At 37.1% G+C, this 18,524-nt stretch overlaps 1 protein-coding gene across 1 annotated transcript; it reads right to left on the bottom strand.

Moving 5' to 3' along the window:
* Positions 1 to 5,834: 5,834 nt before the first annotated feature.
* LOC133534485 (fibroblast growth factor receptor homolog 1-like) lies at positions 5,835 to 16,050 on the bottom strand. The gene is made up of 13 exons (XM_061873638.1): positions 15,992 to 16,050; positions 13,200 to 13,352; positions 12,711 to 12,848; positions 12,328 to 12,488; positions 11,675 to 11,804; positions 9,167 to 9,423; positions 8,794 to 9,037; positions 8,517 to 8,706; positions 8,330 to 8,435; positions 8,040 to 8,233; positions 7,513 to 7,650; positions 6,676 to 6,771; positions 5,835 to 6,194 (listed from the first exon to the last, which is right to left on the bottom strand). The coding sequence occupies exons 2-13, from the start codon at positions 13,306 to 13,308 to the stop codon at positions 6,140 to 6,142; spliced, it is 1,818 nt and encodes a 605-aa protein (XP_061729622.1). The 5' UTR covers positions 13,309 to 13,352; positions 15,992 to 16,050; the 3' UTR covers positions 5,835 to 6,139.
* Positions 16,051 to 18,524: the final 2,474 nt, after the last annotated feature.

Raw genomic sequence — 18,524 nt, 5'->3', positions numbered from 1 at the left:
CGACTCGCACTTGGCCGCTTTTAATATATTTTGAATAAATTTGGGTTTAAATTCGTTGTACAATTTCCAAACTGATATTTAATTCCCCATTCCATAAATAACGATACTTTGTTAATTGAAAGTACCCTCAATAAATACTATATAAGTTATTCTTAGTCATATTTTTTTAAACCATGAATTTTACTTTCCTCTTATTCGAAATGAAACGTAGAGTGTTTAACTCAGGTGAAAAGCATCAGTTCATCTCTTGGTTAACAATCTACTATTCCATTGTTCATTTACTTTAAGACGTAATAGTTATCGTAAAGTGTCTGTACTCCCCAACCTACCCTGTTGGGGTACACTTATATTTTAATACGAATAATTCGACAGCTCAAGTTGACAGCTCCACGAGCATGCGAACTCGAATCATAAACTAAGACAATGCTCTAATTAATAAATAAATACAGTAGCGGTAAAAAAACTATCATAGGTACTTTTTATATCGTCGTCTAGTACTACAATACAAGTCTTATTAAGCTTACTGTGGGACTAGATCGATCTGTGTAAGGTTGTCATATATATATTTTTTTATTAGTGGTAAGATTCGGTTCTGAGTCTTTTCAAATAAGAAATTGAATATTTATAATATACATTAATGGTGTGTGTGAAGTCCCCAATCTGCATTGGGCTAACGTGGCTGCCCACGGTGCCACGTGCAGTGGGACGTAATTATATATATATTTGGTCGTAATGATGATACAACAATTATTTATATTTGACGACCGGTCTGGCATAGTGGATAGTGACCCTGCCTATGAAGCCAATGGTCCCGGTTTCAAATCCTGGTAAGGGCATTTTATTCGTGTGATAAGCATGGATATTTGTTCCTGAGTCATGGGTGTTTTCCATGTAGTAAGTTTCCATATTCCAAGTATGAATAAATATTTATACATATATTATATATATCGTTGTCTAAGTACTCTCAACACAAGCCTTATTGAGCTTACTGTGGGACTTTTGTGTAATAATGTCCTATAATATTTATTTATTTATATTTACATATATGATATTTAAAGAGTCTAATTTCTTGCCACTACTTTAAGTCATAGTAAGAAATTAAGAATATATAATTAGAACTATTCATTGAATTCCTATAGATCGTCTCATTCACGAGGACGCGTGCCTTGGTTCGTATTGTCATGCCATTAAAGGTTAGATTTGACAAATTTGCGCGCCAATTATATATATCTTAGGTCTATAACGTTATTTTCGAAAAATAAAACAAAAATTGATTAACTTTAAGTTTATTAAAGAAATAATTACATAGGGTCCTATTCAATACAGTGAGAGAATATTATCTTAAGAAATACGATTACTACCTATATTAAAAATATCGATATTATTATTCTGTTTCAATTAAGTACTTAACCTATTATAAAATTTATAATAATAGTATTTGAAGATCGACTTATTCCCGCAAAGGTTCAACGGCCACCATTACCCTCCGGCCGCGATGGCAACCGAGTTTGGTAACCAGTTGCTGAAAAGTATTGAATATTCTTGTTAGACAACCAGTTGCCAAAGACGAATGTCTATTCTTGCTACACAACTATAGTTGCCAACTAGGAATTTGTCAAGTATTGTTACTTAATAGGAATGATCATTCTCGTTTCATAACTAGGAATCAGACGCTAATTAGACGCCATGCTACCAGTGCCGGATTAAGAAATTTTGATGCCCTAAGCATTTCTAGATCTTGGTGCCCCCTCTGCCTAGGCTCATCCAGATTACATTGACAACATTGATTTTTTTTGGTATACTAAGTGACGTTCATGGTCGCATTACTGCTGCAATTTGTATTTTCAATCCATTACTTATTTTATCAAGGAAATTGACAGTGCTGCAGCAGTAACGTTGCAACAGTAACGCTGGTGCAGTCGCCATCCTATTGTCACCTTTATCAAAGCATGCGTGAACTAAATGACTGAAATTACCTATATCTATGATTGTGTACTTGCCTTTCCGGCTAACTATGTGATTAAAACCTGCTTTGGTTCACTTCACAAATAAACTCTAGAAGTAACATGACCAAAAGTAACCCGAAAGTTACATAAGGACTGAGGCCCAAAGGCAATTGTAAATTCGTATGTGCGACAGGGAGACAACACGTCGAACGTGGTTCGCGGTTGACCCTCAGTTGTTTCTACCGTGGCGAGCAATCGTGCGAGGCCGAAGGCCGAACTGCAGGATAGCAGTGCTTGGAATTGAACCAATGGTGGCAATAGTCAAAAAACGAATCCAACGGCCATGCTCATAAGGTTTAAGATCCAGAGTGCCCACTTGGCGCTTCCGAGCAAGACCTAAAGGCGGAGTTGCGAGAGAGCTGGGGAGCTAAAAAATACCCAGTGTAAGCGAGGACTAAGGTCGAGCTCCACACAGGGTTGAAAAGAGAGCTTTTCTGAGAAGCGCATTCATGTGAGGCCAAAGGTCGAGCTTCAGCAGGGCCGAGCTCTGGCAAGAATCTATGGCCTTAAAAAACTAAGTCGAAAGCTGAGCTCTTCATAAGGCTTAAAGCGCGGTCCGATCGGCGCTTTTACGTATGAGGCCAAAGGCCACGCTGCAAGAAAGCAGAACTTGGAATTGAGAAATTGTGTGAATGAGGTCGAAGGCTGAGGTCCTCATAAGGTTAGATGCCCGGAGAGACTGATGGCGGCGCGCTATAAAAAAAACCAATGGCGAATTGTTAACAAGGCATAATGCCCAGCCGCGAGAAACGAAAGCCTGGATTTGGACACATGGCCAAATTTATGTGACTTTTGCATAAAGTAAAAAGCCGAGTATGAATAAGACCTAACGAAATCGAACCAATGTGATCATGGCTCTCCTGCTGCTCGGCGTTTGGCCTCGCTCAAAAGAGCACTTGATTAGAGTTAATTGCAGCCGATGAAATAGGCGTTTCGAACCGAAGATTCCCTTGGCAGGATTGGCCCCTAGGAGTTAGGACCTAAAGGTTGATTTAGTTAAGAAGTGGAGCCACCAAGTTTTGTAGTGTACATTTTTAGAGGAGGGGGTGGGCTCTCAACTTTATCTTGATATCTACATCAGTTAAGCTTACTAGCTATGTTTGTTATCGTTTTCGAGTCTCGAACTCATTTACGAGTATGGTATCACATTGACACCATTCCGAAGTGGAAACATGTAAAATTTTAATTTTTTTTAATATTCCTCTTCACGCTTCAACCGCTGAACCAATTTAGTTGAAATTTGGTATAGACATAATTAGTTTAGTCTCAAGAAAGGACAGGATAGTTTTAATCTAAAAAATCATCGCTAAGGATGTGTAAAGGAGGGTGGAAGTTTATGTGGGGAATCAATAACCGCTGCACCTATTTGAATGAAATTTGGTATGATCTACATTTTAGATTTTGTCGAGAATGATACCAAACGTAACTTAGAACCTAAACTTAAACAGTTATTGACCTCCGACTGACCGACTTCGCCGAAGCTGAAATAAACCTGAATCAAAAATCTGGGTGGCATCACTTTTTAATTACATCTTAGGAAAACAAAGATTAATTCTGCTAAAGGAAACCTTTGGTTAAAATAAAACCGTATGCTTTTGGTTTTCGACCTTTGTGGGGCCCCGAACCTGCACTTTAGCCTTTGATTCCGTCATCAGTCTTTTTATAATAAAACTTTGGCAATTAGGTCGCACGATCGCGGCTCTGCAGCTTGGCCGTGTGCAATACGTCGCAAACCAATCTGGTGTGCAAGAGCTCGAGCAGCATGAGTGACAAATTCCGATCCTCGAAAATCTGTTAAGACTTCGGTGCGAAGCCGAAGGCCGAGTTGCAAGCGAGCGAAATTCGGACACGACAAAATTATGAATTAAGACAAAAGTGTAGATCTACTATTAAATTCGACACTCCGAGAAGGCTGAAGAACAAGCTCCACGTAGGGTTGAAGACAAGTAGGTTTCTAGAACTGAGCTCTACGTTGGGTGTAAGGCCCTTTGGCCCAAAGGCTGACAGATTTGCAGAATGCTGGAAATCAAAAATCAACCACGAACCAATGGGTAAAGTATGGGGAAAAAATCAGCATATTGCAAGCCACTCGTTTTTTTGCCAACGATTTTGGTGCCCCCCTAGACGTGGTGCCCTAAGCAAGTGCTTATTTTGCTTAATGGTTAATCCGGCACTGCATGCTACTAAGGCCCTCCGCTCACGAGGCTACTCTCAAGCGACTTGCGTCTCATACGCGTATGCTACGCGTCGCTCGCGAGTAGCCTGCATACAAATTCACTTCGTTCCGCACACGACGAGACACGTCTACGACGCGTTTGCTACCAGTCGCACGCGACTGTGCTTGCCGGTCGCACGCTACTCGAGTCGCACGAAATGCTTAAAATTATGAATTGATATAGATGATACTGAAGTGAAAGTGCACCGGAATACTTTAGAATGAATGTATGTTTTCTTGTATTGACCACAGATAGATACCTGGGCGACCGAGCTTTGCTCGGTTATAACTATTTATTGTAATATGGTGGTCTATAGGTGATAATGATAATCTTAACTAAATTAAACTTGTCTAAAACAATAAAAATTAAAAAAAAATATATATAAACTTGAACATATAAAAAAAAACAAAAGATATTCACCGGGCGAGATTCGAACCCGTAACACTCGTTTAGCAGTCCGCGTCTTAACCCGCTGGACCAGACGGACAGTGACCGGCAACACGAAATTAGCGACCATATTCTGCGTCGAAAGAAAAACGCATGAAAACTTGAAAACACGCGTTTTCCCAAACATAAGACTAATCTAGATAGATTGTATACCCCCAAAAACCCCCATATACCAAATTTCAGCGAAATCGTTAGAGCCGTTTCCGAGATCACAGAAATATATATATTTATATATATACAAGAATTGCTCGTTTAAAGGTATAAGTCCTTCAGAAACGACTTATTTATTATGTGTAATCTGGTTTGCAATAGACATAATACTGCAATTAATCGATAACCTCTAGCAATGGGACACATTGATTGATAGATGTCAATGATGTCAGAAAGAAAACGTAAAACGGCGAATACAATCATCTAGCCCAAAAAAGGTTAGATATGTGTTTAATCCTTTAGCAACTTTGGTTGAGTAACAAGATTTTTTTTCTGTTCCGGCAACTGGTTGCGAAACTACAAGGAGAAAGATAACAGTTATGTAACGGGAACAGTCATTCGTCTTTGGCAACTGGTTGTCTAACAAGAATATTCAATACTTTTTGGCAACTGGTTACCAAACTCGGTTGCCATCGCGGCCGGAGGGCACCATTAGAGGCCGATAAAAAAAGAACAACGGCTCGACTTGCTATTGCAAAGATGGCTACTACTCTGGTAAACGGCGCTGGTGCACAAATGGGTGGCGCTGGGGCGGTTCCCCCAGATGTGCAAACTACGAGTGTCCTCCTGCCAGCATTGACGAGGCCTTCTTGAACACAGAAGCAGTCTGCTGGAACCGGGTCTAGTTTGAAAGATGACAATGAAAAGTTGACTCTTGTACAGGAAAAGAAAAATAAGCTTTTTGTGGTAGGGCACAGCATAGCGGATGTCATTTCAGATCTAGAGCAGAGCCCAACTAGATCCTACTCATAGTATTGTGTTCCTGCCGGTGAATAAGGTTGCCAGAGCTCAACGAGGGGAGGGAGGGTTGTTAGGATCGGCAACGCGCATGTAACTCCTCTGGAGTTGCAGGCGTACATGGGCTACGGAGACTGCTTACCATCAGGTGGGCCGTAAGCTTGTTTGCCACTGACGTAGTATTGAAAAAAGCAGCAGAGAGGAAACAAAACCTCCATCCTCCCCGGCTCCGCACAAGAAGCGACGGGCGCTAACAAAGCGGCAAGACCGGCGGAAGACAGGACTCAAAAGCCAAGCCTAAACCAAAGCTTCGCCCTCCTCGCACACCCGCAGTGGTCATCATCTTGCAACCAGAGGCCGTACAAAACAGAGTAAAACAGAGGCGTGAAAAGTTGATTCCTGCTGGTCTCATAAGACAATATTAGTTTTAAGATTCGTAACATTTTTGCACATTCCCTTTTTTTTGTCATGTCTCATCAATGTATGTATAAGTATGTTTGATCACTCGTATTAGATTCGTTGTTATGCCAGCATTGTCACGTATTCATTCATATTTTCCGGCGGCGGCTCATTTTCCCTGGAACAATGTAACAGTTACACTTATCAGTTCCTATTGTTTTAGTAAGGATGATCATTAAACTTTTCAGTGTCTATTTAAATGATTTTAACTACCCCTAACATTGTTTTTATACTACCAACGTAGAAATTGGTAATTGTTTGATGTAATTGGTCTATTTACTCGTAGTCTTAGTTGTTACTCGTAAATATTAGCTGTATTCATGACTTTGGTGACGCCTGGCGATCACGGCCACACAAGTTACTAGTTAGCTAGGTAATAGACAGTACAAAATATCTACATTATTACACATTTTATGAGAGACTTGGCCAACGACATTTTACAGTCTTGCTACGACGTGTAGCTATACATAGATGCCAAAAAAGACGAATACATATTGTTGTTTGTTTATTTAGTCACACCTGCAATCATTTACGGGTGAATATATAGGTCATACTGAGCAACTTTTACAATATTATGGTTAATAATTCAAGGGCCTTACGGAAGGTTCAGCATGGACTTCATAATACCGACGATTTCTTCGAATGTCGGCCGATCCTCGGGTTTGAAGGCCCAACAGCTTTTCATCATATCGTACCTTAAAACAAACAGTTCACGTTTTACTTAAAATATCTGGGAGACCGAGCTTTGCTCGGATAACATATTGAAACTCAAAAATGTGCGTTTTCCCGGAGATAAGACTTAGCTAGATCGATTTTTCGCCCCCGAAAATCCCCATATAGCAAATTTCATCGAAATCGTTAGAGCCGTTTCCGAGATCCCCGAAATATATATATATACAAGAATTGCTCGTTTAAAGGTATAAGATATAAGTCCGTACGTAAATTATATGGAATTATTCTATGATTTGCTTACCGCGAATATCGTATTCAAAAAAGGTGTGTCTATAATATTAGCGTCTTTAAATATTGAAAGAACGACAACAAAAATATAAGTTACTACTTCAAAGTATATTATAGTATGTTCGGCTACTGCCCGATTGGAAGACACGACAAAAAAAAATCTAAAGATACGATATGGATTAGATACGTCAGTGCCACAAGTTACGTTTTTGTTTGAAAAACGTCATACCACTTTTGACACTGACATATTTAATCCATCCATATCGTATCCTTCGCAAATGTTTCGTATCCTTAACGAATCTTAAAGTTCGAATCGGGCCCATAGATTGTGTCATTCACGAAAACGCGTGCCTTGACTCGTAATGTCATGTTATTAAACGTTGGATTTGACAAATCAGCGCGTCATCGTGGATGACACGAACTATACGTAAACGTCCCATGCATGTGATTATCCAAGATATATTAAGTATACGCACATTTCATTGCTGCAGTCATCTGGCTTTTCGAGCCTGTTATTACTTTCTAAATGGTTGTACAGCTTGTAAACTGATATCTTGGCGTAAGGAATTTCGCCAAACGTCATGATCTCCCACGTTATCACGCCAAACGACCACCTGCGAAACATAAAGCAGCAGTAAACATAACTCGTAAATACTGCCTACGCGTGCTGCACGTCTATCACGAACTTTTTGATAGTTAATTTATACACTCTTTTAGGGTTCCTCTCTCTCCAGCCGGAAAGAGCCAACCCACCCCGCGGCCCACTGCACTAAACGAACATTTCTTAATTTAAAGCCCTAGTACTTTAAAGTATGTAATATACTATTGTGCTATACATAGGCATGGTGAAACAAAGACAACGTCAAACTGGTTAATATTATTAACGGTCAACAGAAACCTGATGCCCGAAGGGCGGGCGTTTTATGTCTCGAATTTTACTTATACGATGCTTTTCATCACACTGGCAAAGAAAAGTGTAAATAAAAGCAAATTTTCAACTTACACATCAGAACGCTTATCATAATAATTCTTTGCTATAGACTCCGGAGCCATCCACTTCATTGGAAGTTTGCCAGCCGTGCGCTTCCGGTAGTAGTCAGTATCGCGAACATCGCGCGCCAGCCCGAAGTCGGCGATCTTCAGGACGAGGTCAGCCGATACCAGCACGTTACGTGCCGCCAGGTCACGATGGATGCACTGTACGATACAAAAATTAACATATTTATATTAGGTACATAACATATAGGTACGTTATTTACACAAAACCTCTTGATCAATTACACAAAATCTTACACCACGCGACGCCAAATATTCCATCCCTTTCGCCACTTGCCAAACAAAGCCTGCCAGCTCTCTCTGCGCTAACGGCTTGCTCAGCAAATTCTCCGTGGATCCAGCACTATATCAAAATAAAATAGGGCATTAGCAAATAAGATATTAAGAAATAGAGTGGGTGTATCGTGAAAGATCTGTAAATTACTTTTTGGGAGGTTTGTGTTTCTTGAGGTAGTCGCGCAAGCTACCATTGCGCGCGTACTCCACGACAACGTAGAGCGGGCCGTCCTGCGTGCAGCAACCTAGAAGGTTGATGATGTTCTCATGCTTGCCGATCATCTTCATTATCTCCATCTCTGACACCAGGGATATCATGTCTGCGTCCGTGTAGCCGTCTGAAAAACGTCTATCTATATTATATATCTACCTACCTAAACTTGAAAAATAAAACTGTTTTATAATTGTTGACCTCATGTGCTGACCTTTTAACATTTTTACTGCTACTATAGTCTTAGCATCTTCTGAGACTACTCCATGTGACTCAGCTTTCAGCACTTTTCCGAATTCACCTTCTCCCAGCAATTGTCCAGTAAGCGAAATTTTGGATCTTGGTATTTCCCATTGGGCATCCACTGGCATCTGATATTCTGACATTAATGTAGTGTCATTTCCTATGATTCCAACCTGGGTTAATCTTTGTTTTTCTATTTTGACTATCGGCATTACCTGAATTATAAAAAAATATAAGTAACGACCAATGTAGGTACATATAAAACACCCTTTGTGCGTACCTAAGCTATTATGCGATTTCTCTACACAGAGTTACAACAGAGAGTTACAAAGATATAACTTTACCACTTCTCCTGCTTCTGATGGTGGTTTCTCCACGGTAACTTTTTTTAACCAATATTTAACAATGACATTGCCGTTTCGCCTTCTGTAGACAGTTATACCAATGATAATAATGATGGTCAGGAGCAGCACGACAGCGGCAGCGATTATGCCGGCTAGTTGTTGGTTTTTTTGTGCCTCTTTGGCTTTGTGTATAATTGCAGCATTTTTTCTATCATCCTCATTGAACTCTTCGCCTGAATAATGGCTTTCATCTTCATCTGTAAACATTGCCCATAATATTTGTGAAAGTTACGTAATTAAAACAAAAATATTACTTTCCTAATCCGCGAAAAGATAACGTGCTAGTCAATCAGTGCCAACCCGCTATGCTTACTTGCGGATTTTAACATGCAATTAATATTTATTCCCACCCTCCCACCGCAAAAATAAATACGCAAATAAACCACCACCAAAAATACAAAATGTGTTTCGACACGTGTTTCGCCTCTCTACGAGGCATCCTCAGGAGATATTGACGGCCTGACGTCTGACAACTGTACATACTGAGGTACCTACCTATAAAGTTTACTTACTTTATTTTCATCAAACCCAAATTTAATATTCGAGTAATTTATTATTACGACATTATTGATATTAATATGATATTATAAAGTTGAGTGAACATAAGAATATGTAACATATGAGTTAATATCTGTTATTTGATACCAATTATAGAGAAATTTCACTTATGTTGCAAAAAACATTGATTGCCAATATAGCGATAAGGCTTACAAGTCTTGCGATTTTCAAGATGAAGCTCGCGGGTTCTATATCCTTTCCTTTGTCGGCACTTATCCGTTTTAATAATAAAACTTCCGTGAGACACAGAGACATATTAAATATGTTAAACCTCGGAACGGAGTGAAACATGTCGAGCGTTTTCGACTTAAAATACTTGAGTGACCCATTTTAACATACTTATCCAATTTGTTTAAATCTCTTTATTTTTATTGTTTGTATCCGAATATTGCCTGTTGCGTACCTGCAAAGTTATGGTCATCGGAATCGCGGGAGTTAGGAATCAGTTCTTAGTCAGACGTCAACTCGACAAGATGTCTTTTGCCCTATATCACAGGTTGAGGTTGATATCGTATCCTTCCCTCGTGTTCTTTTGGTACCTATTATTTAAGGGTCGAGCTTGATTACATATCGCTGCCTACTTGTTATTGTAATTTGTGTTAAGTAGTTTAGTTTCTGAGTTGTTATTATACATTTATTATTATGACCGCATTTAAACTTTTATTTTGCTCAATCCCAACACCTACACATACCAAACCCCACTGTCAAAGTAGATTGTTCGCCTAGGGATGAAAATGTAGAATAGGTGCCTTTTACCCGAGTTCAAAACTATTTTATCACACTTGCTCGAAAGAAAGATCTTATTTCATGCAGGTGCACTGAAGGGCAAAGGCCTATTTTGTTCCGCGGGAGTTATGGATTCTGAACAATAGAGTTATAACTCCCTAGGGAGTTATAACTTTTTTAATTTAGTCACTAATTCATACAAACCAAGTTGCGTAAATGAGTTTTACTTTAAAAATACTGCCATTAATAATTTAATGTTTGTTTATGTAATTTGATTAATTTAATAGCCGTTTAAAATATTTTTTATATAATTTTCAATCGTGGCTGAATGCCGAACAGGTCTGTGCCTTCGATCTCTAACCTGTCAAGAAATTACAAAATGGCGGACGAATGTTGATATGTGAGTGTTGTATACTCGTATTTTACAAAACACTGTTTAGTATAAACTTGTATCGTATTTATTTCTTGAGTTTATCACTTCCTATTTACTAATTGGGTAGCAATAAAAGCTTTTACACCATTAGGTAATAGGATCCCGGAAGAACCCCGAGTTTTCATTTATCGACTTCCCCTAAATTATATTGATATAACTACCTGTACATATACAATACATCGACATAGACTGTTATTTTTCTACATACAAATGGATATTTGACTGTAAAAGAAGTAATTTAAAACCAGATAGTATGGAAAAAATATCACTGTTCCAATTCACATCTATGTTTTATAGACAAACTAAAAGAAAACTTGTTAATACTGAAACAGACCTTGAACATGAAATTGAACTGTTTCAAATTATTATTGTTATTATTATTTCCGAAAATATTATGCTTATCGAAAATTGCATGTCCTTGATGACCCGTATTCGTTTGAAGGGCTTATCCAACGACAACCCAGACTGTAGGGTTAAAGAAAAAAGAAATCATGTGACTTGTCGTGTAGGGGGTCTACCCTAAAAAAAACCTTTTTCTAGTTTTTATTTTACCACTTTGTCGGCATAAACTGATTTATATATCCATGCCAAATTTCAACTTTCTAGCACTAACGATAGCGCGGATGGACAGACGGACACTGCGATACTCTAAGGGTTAAGTTAACTGCGTAATCCTAAAAAGGGATACAGAAGGATTTCAGACTTTTTTTTGTAACGTCACGTTTACTTACCATGTTCGACGGTTAGATATTGGTATGAAATCTTTGCTGAGTTGTTGTTAACCAGAATACACACGAAGTACCGTTGTTGGTATCCCGTCAATTTTGCAAACGATAATTGGGATCGGTTGTGACTATCGCCCTGAAATCAATTTATTATTGTATTATTTCGACTAGAATAAAGTCAAAATAACACAATTATTTCAACCAAAGTAAACCGAATATAAACCTTACTTCAAATGAATAAGAATAATAAATTTGTAGTGTATTTTGTGGATAGCAATAAATATACAATATATTTAGCCGCATCATCCTTATAAGTCAAACGTATTCCATAATGTCAATATCTAGAGAGGAACATGGGGACTACGTTTGTATGGAAAAGCGGCCGGCTTTGTTTTTTGTTTATACGTCCTGAATAAATCGAATGTGTTTTATTCTACTTACGTTCTTATATTCAAAATGTACATTTTAAACCAAGGTATAGTTTCAAATTATTTCAAATTCGAGTTTTAATGTTATCACTGACTTACTCATCGATCGTAACTATTTTAATGTAGGGTACTCTAAGTATAAGTAGACACAGCCAGACATAAGCTTCCAATGTTGAACTCTGTTGTATTCTGAGTGACGTCGTCCACCTGTTAATAACAGTATGCAAGTACCTTGTAAAAATAACCCTCTGTCACGGAAAAGTGGGTGTCGTTTTTGGTGACATTTGCTTTTCTCGCACCGATCCAGTATATCATGTTATCATTGCCAGAAGAGAGCGGGCATTCCAGTGTTATGTTGTCCCCAAATTCCTTTGTAATATTTGATCGGTTGGCTGTGAAAAACGATTTGCCCTTAGTTATCAGCATTAACCGATTACTATAGCATAATGCCATAGTAACCACTAATCAGCTATAAACATAAAGTATATTTTATTATGTAGTTAAGGCCAGGATTTACGCTTCTGATGAAAAAATATTTTTTTTTTAATCTGTAGTATTTATTGAGAAATTATAACAATTTCAAATTGGAGAAATCATTTGTTATAGATACTTACTATCTAAAGTGAACGAGATGTTCTTCATTTTGAAACACCCTAACTCTCCACATGCCGCTGTAGTCTCGTTATTTATATTAACTACTATCGCCACTCTGCGGTTATCATCGTACATTGTCAGTTTATTCGCATCTGAAACTACAATAATAAAATTAGCAAGTAAAATACAAATCCATTGCACAAGACAAGACAAGACGGTAACCTGGCCAATAAGTGCATGCTTGCTCCGGACTAGCCGGCATACCAGGGGACACAATTTGTGAGGAGTGACACGATCTGGAACGGAAGGGGATGATTACAATCGACCGGCTATGCAGCCTCAAGCCAATTTTGGAAATGAGGAGAGACAGGGTATACGAAGAGGGTTGAGCGTTGTTGAGGTAGTGCTCCTTTCTCTCGCTAATCGCTTAGTATTTATAAATTAGGTATATTTGTCACAAAATGAAAATACAAGAGTTATTTCGCACGCAGCTATAAGTATATACTTACATAAATTATCGTGTATGAGTTGTGCAATCCCGGATAAAAGGGTTCCAAAGATGAGTACATTGATGAAGAGGTTTTTGGGCGTACACGCCTTTTTATTGGAGCTAAACATTTTTTAGCCGATCAACATTAGGTTAATTGTACTGCCAAAGCTTCCTGTAACAAAAGCAAGATAGATGAAGTGGCATATAACTACAATTTTAATGCTGTAATATTTTGTCACTTGTTGGTACTTGACTGATAGAAATTATGCTTAAGATGCAGTAAGCGCATGTTATTCTCTGACTCTCACTCAGCGTAAGCGTCAGCGAGATGAAAGTGCGTGCCCGGGAGCGCATATATTGTGTTTTTTTATTTTTTGTACGTTGAAATGAATAAAAAAGTAATCAATACGTTCCTTCAAACATGATATTGCCGATTTTTAGAAGCAATTTTGATAGTTTTAGCTTTGTGCATAGTTTGTTACAATTTTTTAACTGCATTTTCGTGAACTTTTTTTTTCTATAAAGCGAAAGTCAAAAACTCAGGGTCGAATCGATACAGGCCCCCGAGAAAGGCCTCAAAGTTGCTAATTAAATTTATTCCAGCCGTATCCAAAAATGCGCTACGACTTTTTTATATCCGTTTTCTGAACCTACTGCACCTTAATGACGTTCTTAAGCTGTAGTGGGTTTAGCCAGCAGAATTTGTAGCACTTTTTTAGATCATAATACTGATGCTAAAATATGTATGTATGTATATACACGGTGTAACACGAGGAACCCGAAAGGTTTTAACCACGCACATTTTCTGAGGACAAAAGAAGGAAAGAAAATTCAGTTTAAGTAAATTTCGCCAAAAAAAAATTTTTTTTTTTCAAGTATTTAAATGTACTTACATAAAAAGTAAATGTTATGGTAAAACTGGCACTGATAATTAATTTCTACATTTTTTTATAAAACCTAGTTTTTGTAAAGGTGTTGACTTTTTGACATCTATCAATAAGGATATTTAGACTAAGCCCCATAATGGCATCATCGCCATCAAAGGCGTTTTGCACTAAGTTACAATAAGAAGATCTTTTTTTAAATTGGTATTAACTCTGAAACAATGCGAAATCCAGAAAAGTTTATATGACATTTTAGTCTCTAAATGTGATCAGGAATACACTGTTAAAATCTTTCGGTTTCCTCATGTTACACCGTTTACTTTATATGAATAGCAATCTTGAGGTCTTTCTATAGTAACTTCATCGGTTCGAAACCTGATTAATCGCCAAAGGCCGTGGCAAGATAAGGGAACATCTTGTGCCTTAATAGCTTTTCGGCCTGATTTTTTTTCTGATGACGTTTTATTTTTTGAATATAAAAAAATAAATTAAACCAATGATTTTTCATGAATATTCCCATTTTAATGGAACGAATTCTTTCGAGCTTTACGCGTGTTATTACACTTAGTTGAGACCCGCAATATGTCATTATAAATAGGTTAACACTCTACATAAAAAAATACACTTGTCAATATTTTTTCAATTCCGGGCACGTACAGTCCGTTCAGTGCTCAGGGAGCTGCGCTTGGAGAAAGACCTTAACTTACGGCGCTTTAATCGCTTATCAACACGCTCCTTCCCTGTTTCCTGATCGCACACTGAAGAATCCACTGCCGAAGGAGTTGTTTAATACCTTGATAAATATCAACATTATTCACCAACACGTTTGCCGTACACACATTTTAAATCAGATACCTAATGTAGTGACCGTATTATATTGTTTTACGCGGTAAACATTTTTCCTTCATTTTGTGATCGCATGTGTTCAACGCTGCGTCTATCGCATAAAATTCATAAAACATTAACCGCGCGCTTAAACACATATCCATAATAATATATTATCACTCAATAATCACCAGGACTCCCGATATCCGTGTTGAGTACAAGCTGATCCAGTTTATCTACATGTGAAATAATCGTATAAATAGGAAAACGATGTTGTCGCTTAAATGCAGTCATAGGAACGCTGAACGAACATGTTTTCCACCAATAACTGCCCAACATGACGTGGGTCATTATTATACTCTGTATCTTTATTAGTTACTTATAAGAGTAAACAAACAATTTGAACATTTTCGCGTAATTAAGTATAACATTTATTGGTTGACCAACCAAATAATACAAAACCGCCTGGATCTGTCACTGCGTTCAGTCACCTGCTTTTAATCTACAATATGAGGAAACACAAATCAAAATTTGCATCAACTTACATTATCACTCGTGAATAAAGTGTGAATTGCTCATCGATTTAGAAGAGAGAAGAATAAAAAGAACCCCTAGCTGGTGGGGAAAAATAGGTATTTGTTTTACTAGGGGACAAAATTGTTTAACCACTCGTGCTAATATTGATGCCGAGCAAGCGAAAGAATCTTGAGCGTTGCAAGGGTTTCAAGGCACGAGGGTTAAACAAACTTTGCCTACGAGTGAAACACAAAAATTTTCACCACACCAACGTGAAAGGAAAACACTAACTATGAAATACCAAAAAAAAAGCACACCAAATCAAATCCAAATGAAGGTAATAAAAAAATATCATTCTAATTCACCATTTAAAAATTAGTTCTACCAGCTATAAAATAAGGAAACAACTCAAAGTCTTCATCTGATTACTTTGCCCCACATGTGGATAAAATGCAACTTTCTCATTTGTTTCTGAACAATCAAGAGGGCCTTTACCAAAATATATATTAACGATGATTTGCCTGAGATAAATAATGTTATTATTAATCGTGTATTAATTTATTAAGATATTTAAAAAGAAGCTCACCCTTTCGATCCCGTTTGAAGCGTCACTTCAACTCACTGCACAATCGAGAACTATACAATAGTCGCAGCTATATAACAAGTTATTTTCCTTTTGAATCGATTTTCCTCATTTGCCCGTTATTAAAGTAACATTGCATAAATTATACAAATTATATAATGTTCATATTCGTTCCCAAATATAATAAAATTAATTTGTAGTGTACTTATATGATACAAATAACACGGTTCATTTCATGGTCCCCTCGTATGGGGAACTGGAAAAAGTATAATATCCTAGTACTTATCGTTTCAGCATCTAAGCAAATCGCTACTTACTTAATACATAGATTTTCAGCAAAGTACCCGCGATACTAATTTAAAAAAAAAATACAAAATCAGCGCTTGTTCGTCAAAGTTATAACTTAAGGTTCAGTAGGTTAAGAAAGCGGAATTTCTGAAAAATCGTACCGCTTTTTTAGTTAACAATACGGTACCCAAAAATTGCGACTCGAATCCTGATTTTTTACTTTCCCTTGATAAAAAAAATTACGAACATGGGTCTAAAATGGTCAATACACACAAAAGCTAAAATACGAACATTGCTTCTAAAAATACGCAATTTTTTAGGGAACTCGGAGATTACTTTTTATGACTTACAACAAATATCCGCGGTCCCGAGCACGCACATACATCTCGCTTACGTTCAGTGAGAGTGAGAGAATAACACGAACCTACGGAGCCTTAATTCTTATTTCCTGACAGAAAGTTTGTTAAATATCTCATTAAGGGGATAGTGGCGGGCGGCTTCTCCATACAAACGGAACCCCATTATCCCTCAGGACGTCAACATTATGGAAATTATTATACACAATTTGATTCGTTTGACTTTTCTCGAGTTTTTTTTACTATTATAAGATTTAAAGAGCGAAAAACCAAATTCCTATGAAAATTTTAAAAGCTCATAACTCTAATAAAATTAACAATATAAAAAAAAGGAAACGTAGGGGCATAGCCGAGGTTAATATACATCAAATTGTGTAAAAATATTTTGCAAAATGTCAATATCTAGAGAGGAAAATGGGGACTACATTTGTATTGAGAAGCTGTCCTCCACGATACCCTTAAGGGGATATATCAGCTGAGCCCCTTCTCAGATTTGAGATTTTGAGGTAAATACCTCGGTCGCACTGACGAGGACGGCACCTATTAGTGCGACAAGGACAACTGCAGCTTAGGCGAAAAATCCTGCGAAAAATTTTCAGAAATCGCGGTTTCGTTCTCGACATTTTCCTCCTCAAAAACTTTACCAGTCGTACCAAAATTCTGGGAACGGAATCAGAAAGAAATTATCTGTGTCTGACCGTGTTGATTATCGCGTTTCTTGTTGTCGATTTTGTATGCTAGGCGTTTGTTTACGGTGCATTTATTTGGCCGTTATTAGCGCTGTTTCAAGTAACCTAGTTCTTATAAAACAAGAATATCAAAAAAAACTAAACGTACAAACAGACTATGGGTAGGTAATATTTAACTCATATAAAAAAAAAACATCTAATGCCAAAAAAAAGAAGAAAATATCGAGAACGTTTGTATGGAGAAATTATCACTAATGTAGGTATCCGATTAACATAGCTAATTAAAAAATCAGACTAATCAAAATTTAGCTTTTGTGAAACCGGAAAATTAATAAAGTATATAATAAAACAAAATAAATTATGATTTTCAGGTAATTTATATATATTTCATAATGCATTTTTTAGATACAGTATACGTAGGACGTTTACTTCTTGTTTTCAAAACTGCCTCTTATTCTAACAAAATATACATAACATAAGATATCGTACAACGAAACCTTTAATTTTTTAAACCCAATTATTATTTACTTGATAATTTAAAATAATAAACTGTGTTTATGGATAGTGCAATTTACCTTTCGAAATGCCCTAACCACATAAGGTACGTCAGAAGTTGACGCAAATACGTTTTATTGCAATCCATGAGGCAAAATAGTAAATATAGGAAGGTAAAATACATACGAATAACATGAAATTTATTCTGTTTTCAAATATTCATGCCTTTTTCTTGGAAATATTCAAAGATGGTATTTGTAGCAAGAGATATTGCCGAGCTTAATTGATTATAGGTTGCTCAGTTTATTTAAATAAAGGCTTTTGCCAATTAACTCAAGTGATATTACGGTCACCTAATTTGTAAACCCTGCACTAGTTACGTGTATTATTATCATATATATATATATATATATATATATATATATATATATATATATATATATATATATATATATATACATAAAATTTAATTAAACTCGCACATTATCTTTTCAATTCATTTTAAGCCCGCTATTTTTGAATGAAGTGGGCAAAGCTATCTTACGTACTTGTCTACCTAGGACGATTTTTGTCAAAGTTTAGCACTTACGGGGCCCACTTATTACCAGTTCGCCGGACGATATCGATCTGTCAGTTATTCGCGATTGTCAGCTTTTGCAAATAACTGACAGGTCGATATCGTCCAGCGAACTGGTAATCACTAATCAG

Source organism: Cydia pomonella, chromosome 2 (genome assembly GCF_033807575.1).
Source record: "Cydia pomonella isolate Wapato2018A chromosome 2, ilCydPomo1, whole genome shotgun sequence".
NCBI lineage: Eukaryota > Metazoa > Arthropoda > Insecta > Lepidoptera > Tortricidae > Cydia > Cydia pomonella.
Note: the sequence above shows the minus strand (reverse complement) of the source record. Positions and strands in the feature narration are given on the sequence as shown.

Excerpts from the sequence above, each read along its gene's own strand:
- LOC133534485 (XM_061873638.1), bottom strand. The coding sequence starts at position 13,308 with ATGTTTAGCTCCAATAAAAAGGCGTGTACGCCCAAAAACCTCTTCATC. Across the intron at positions 8,707-8,793 it reads AGCAGTAAAAATGTTAAAAG|ACGGCTACACGGACGCAGAC; the intron begins GTCAGCACATGA and ends GACGTTTTTCAG. Across the intron at positions 6,772-7,512 it reads GATGACTGCAGCAATGAAAT|GTACGATATGATGAAAAGCT; the intron begins GTGCGTATACTT and ends GTTTGTTTTAAG.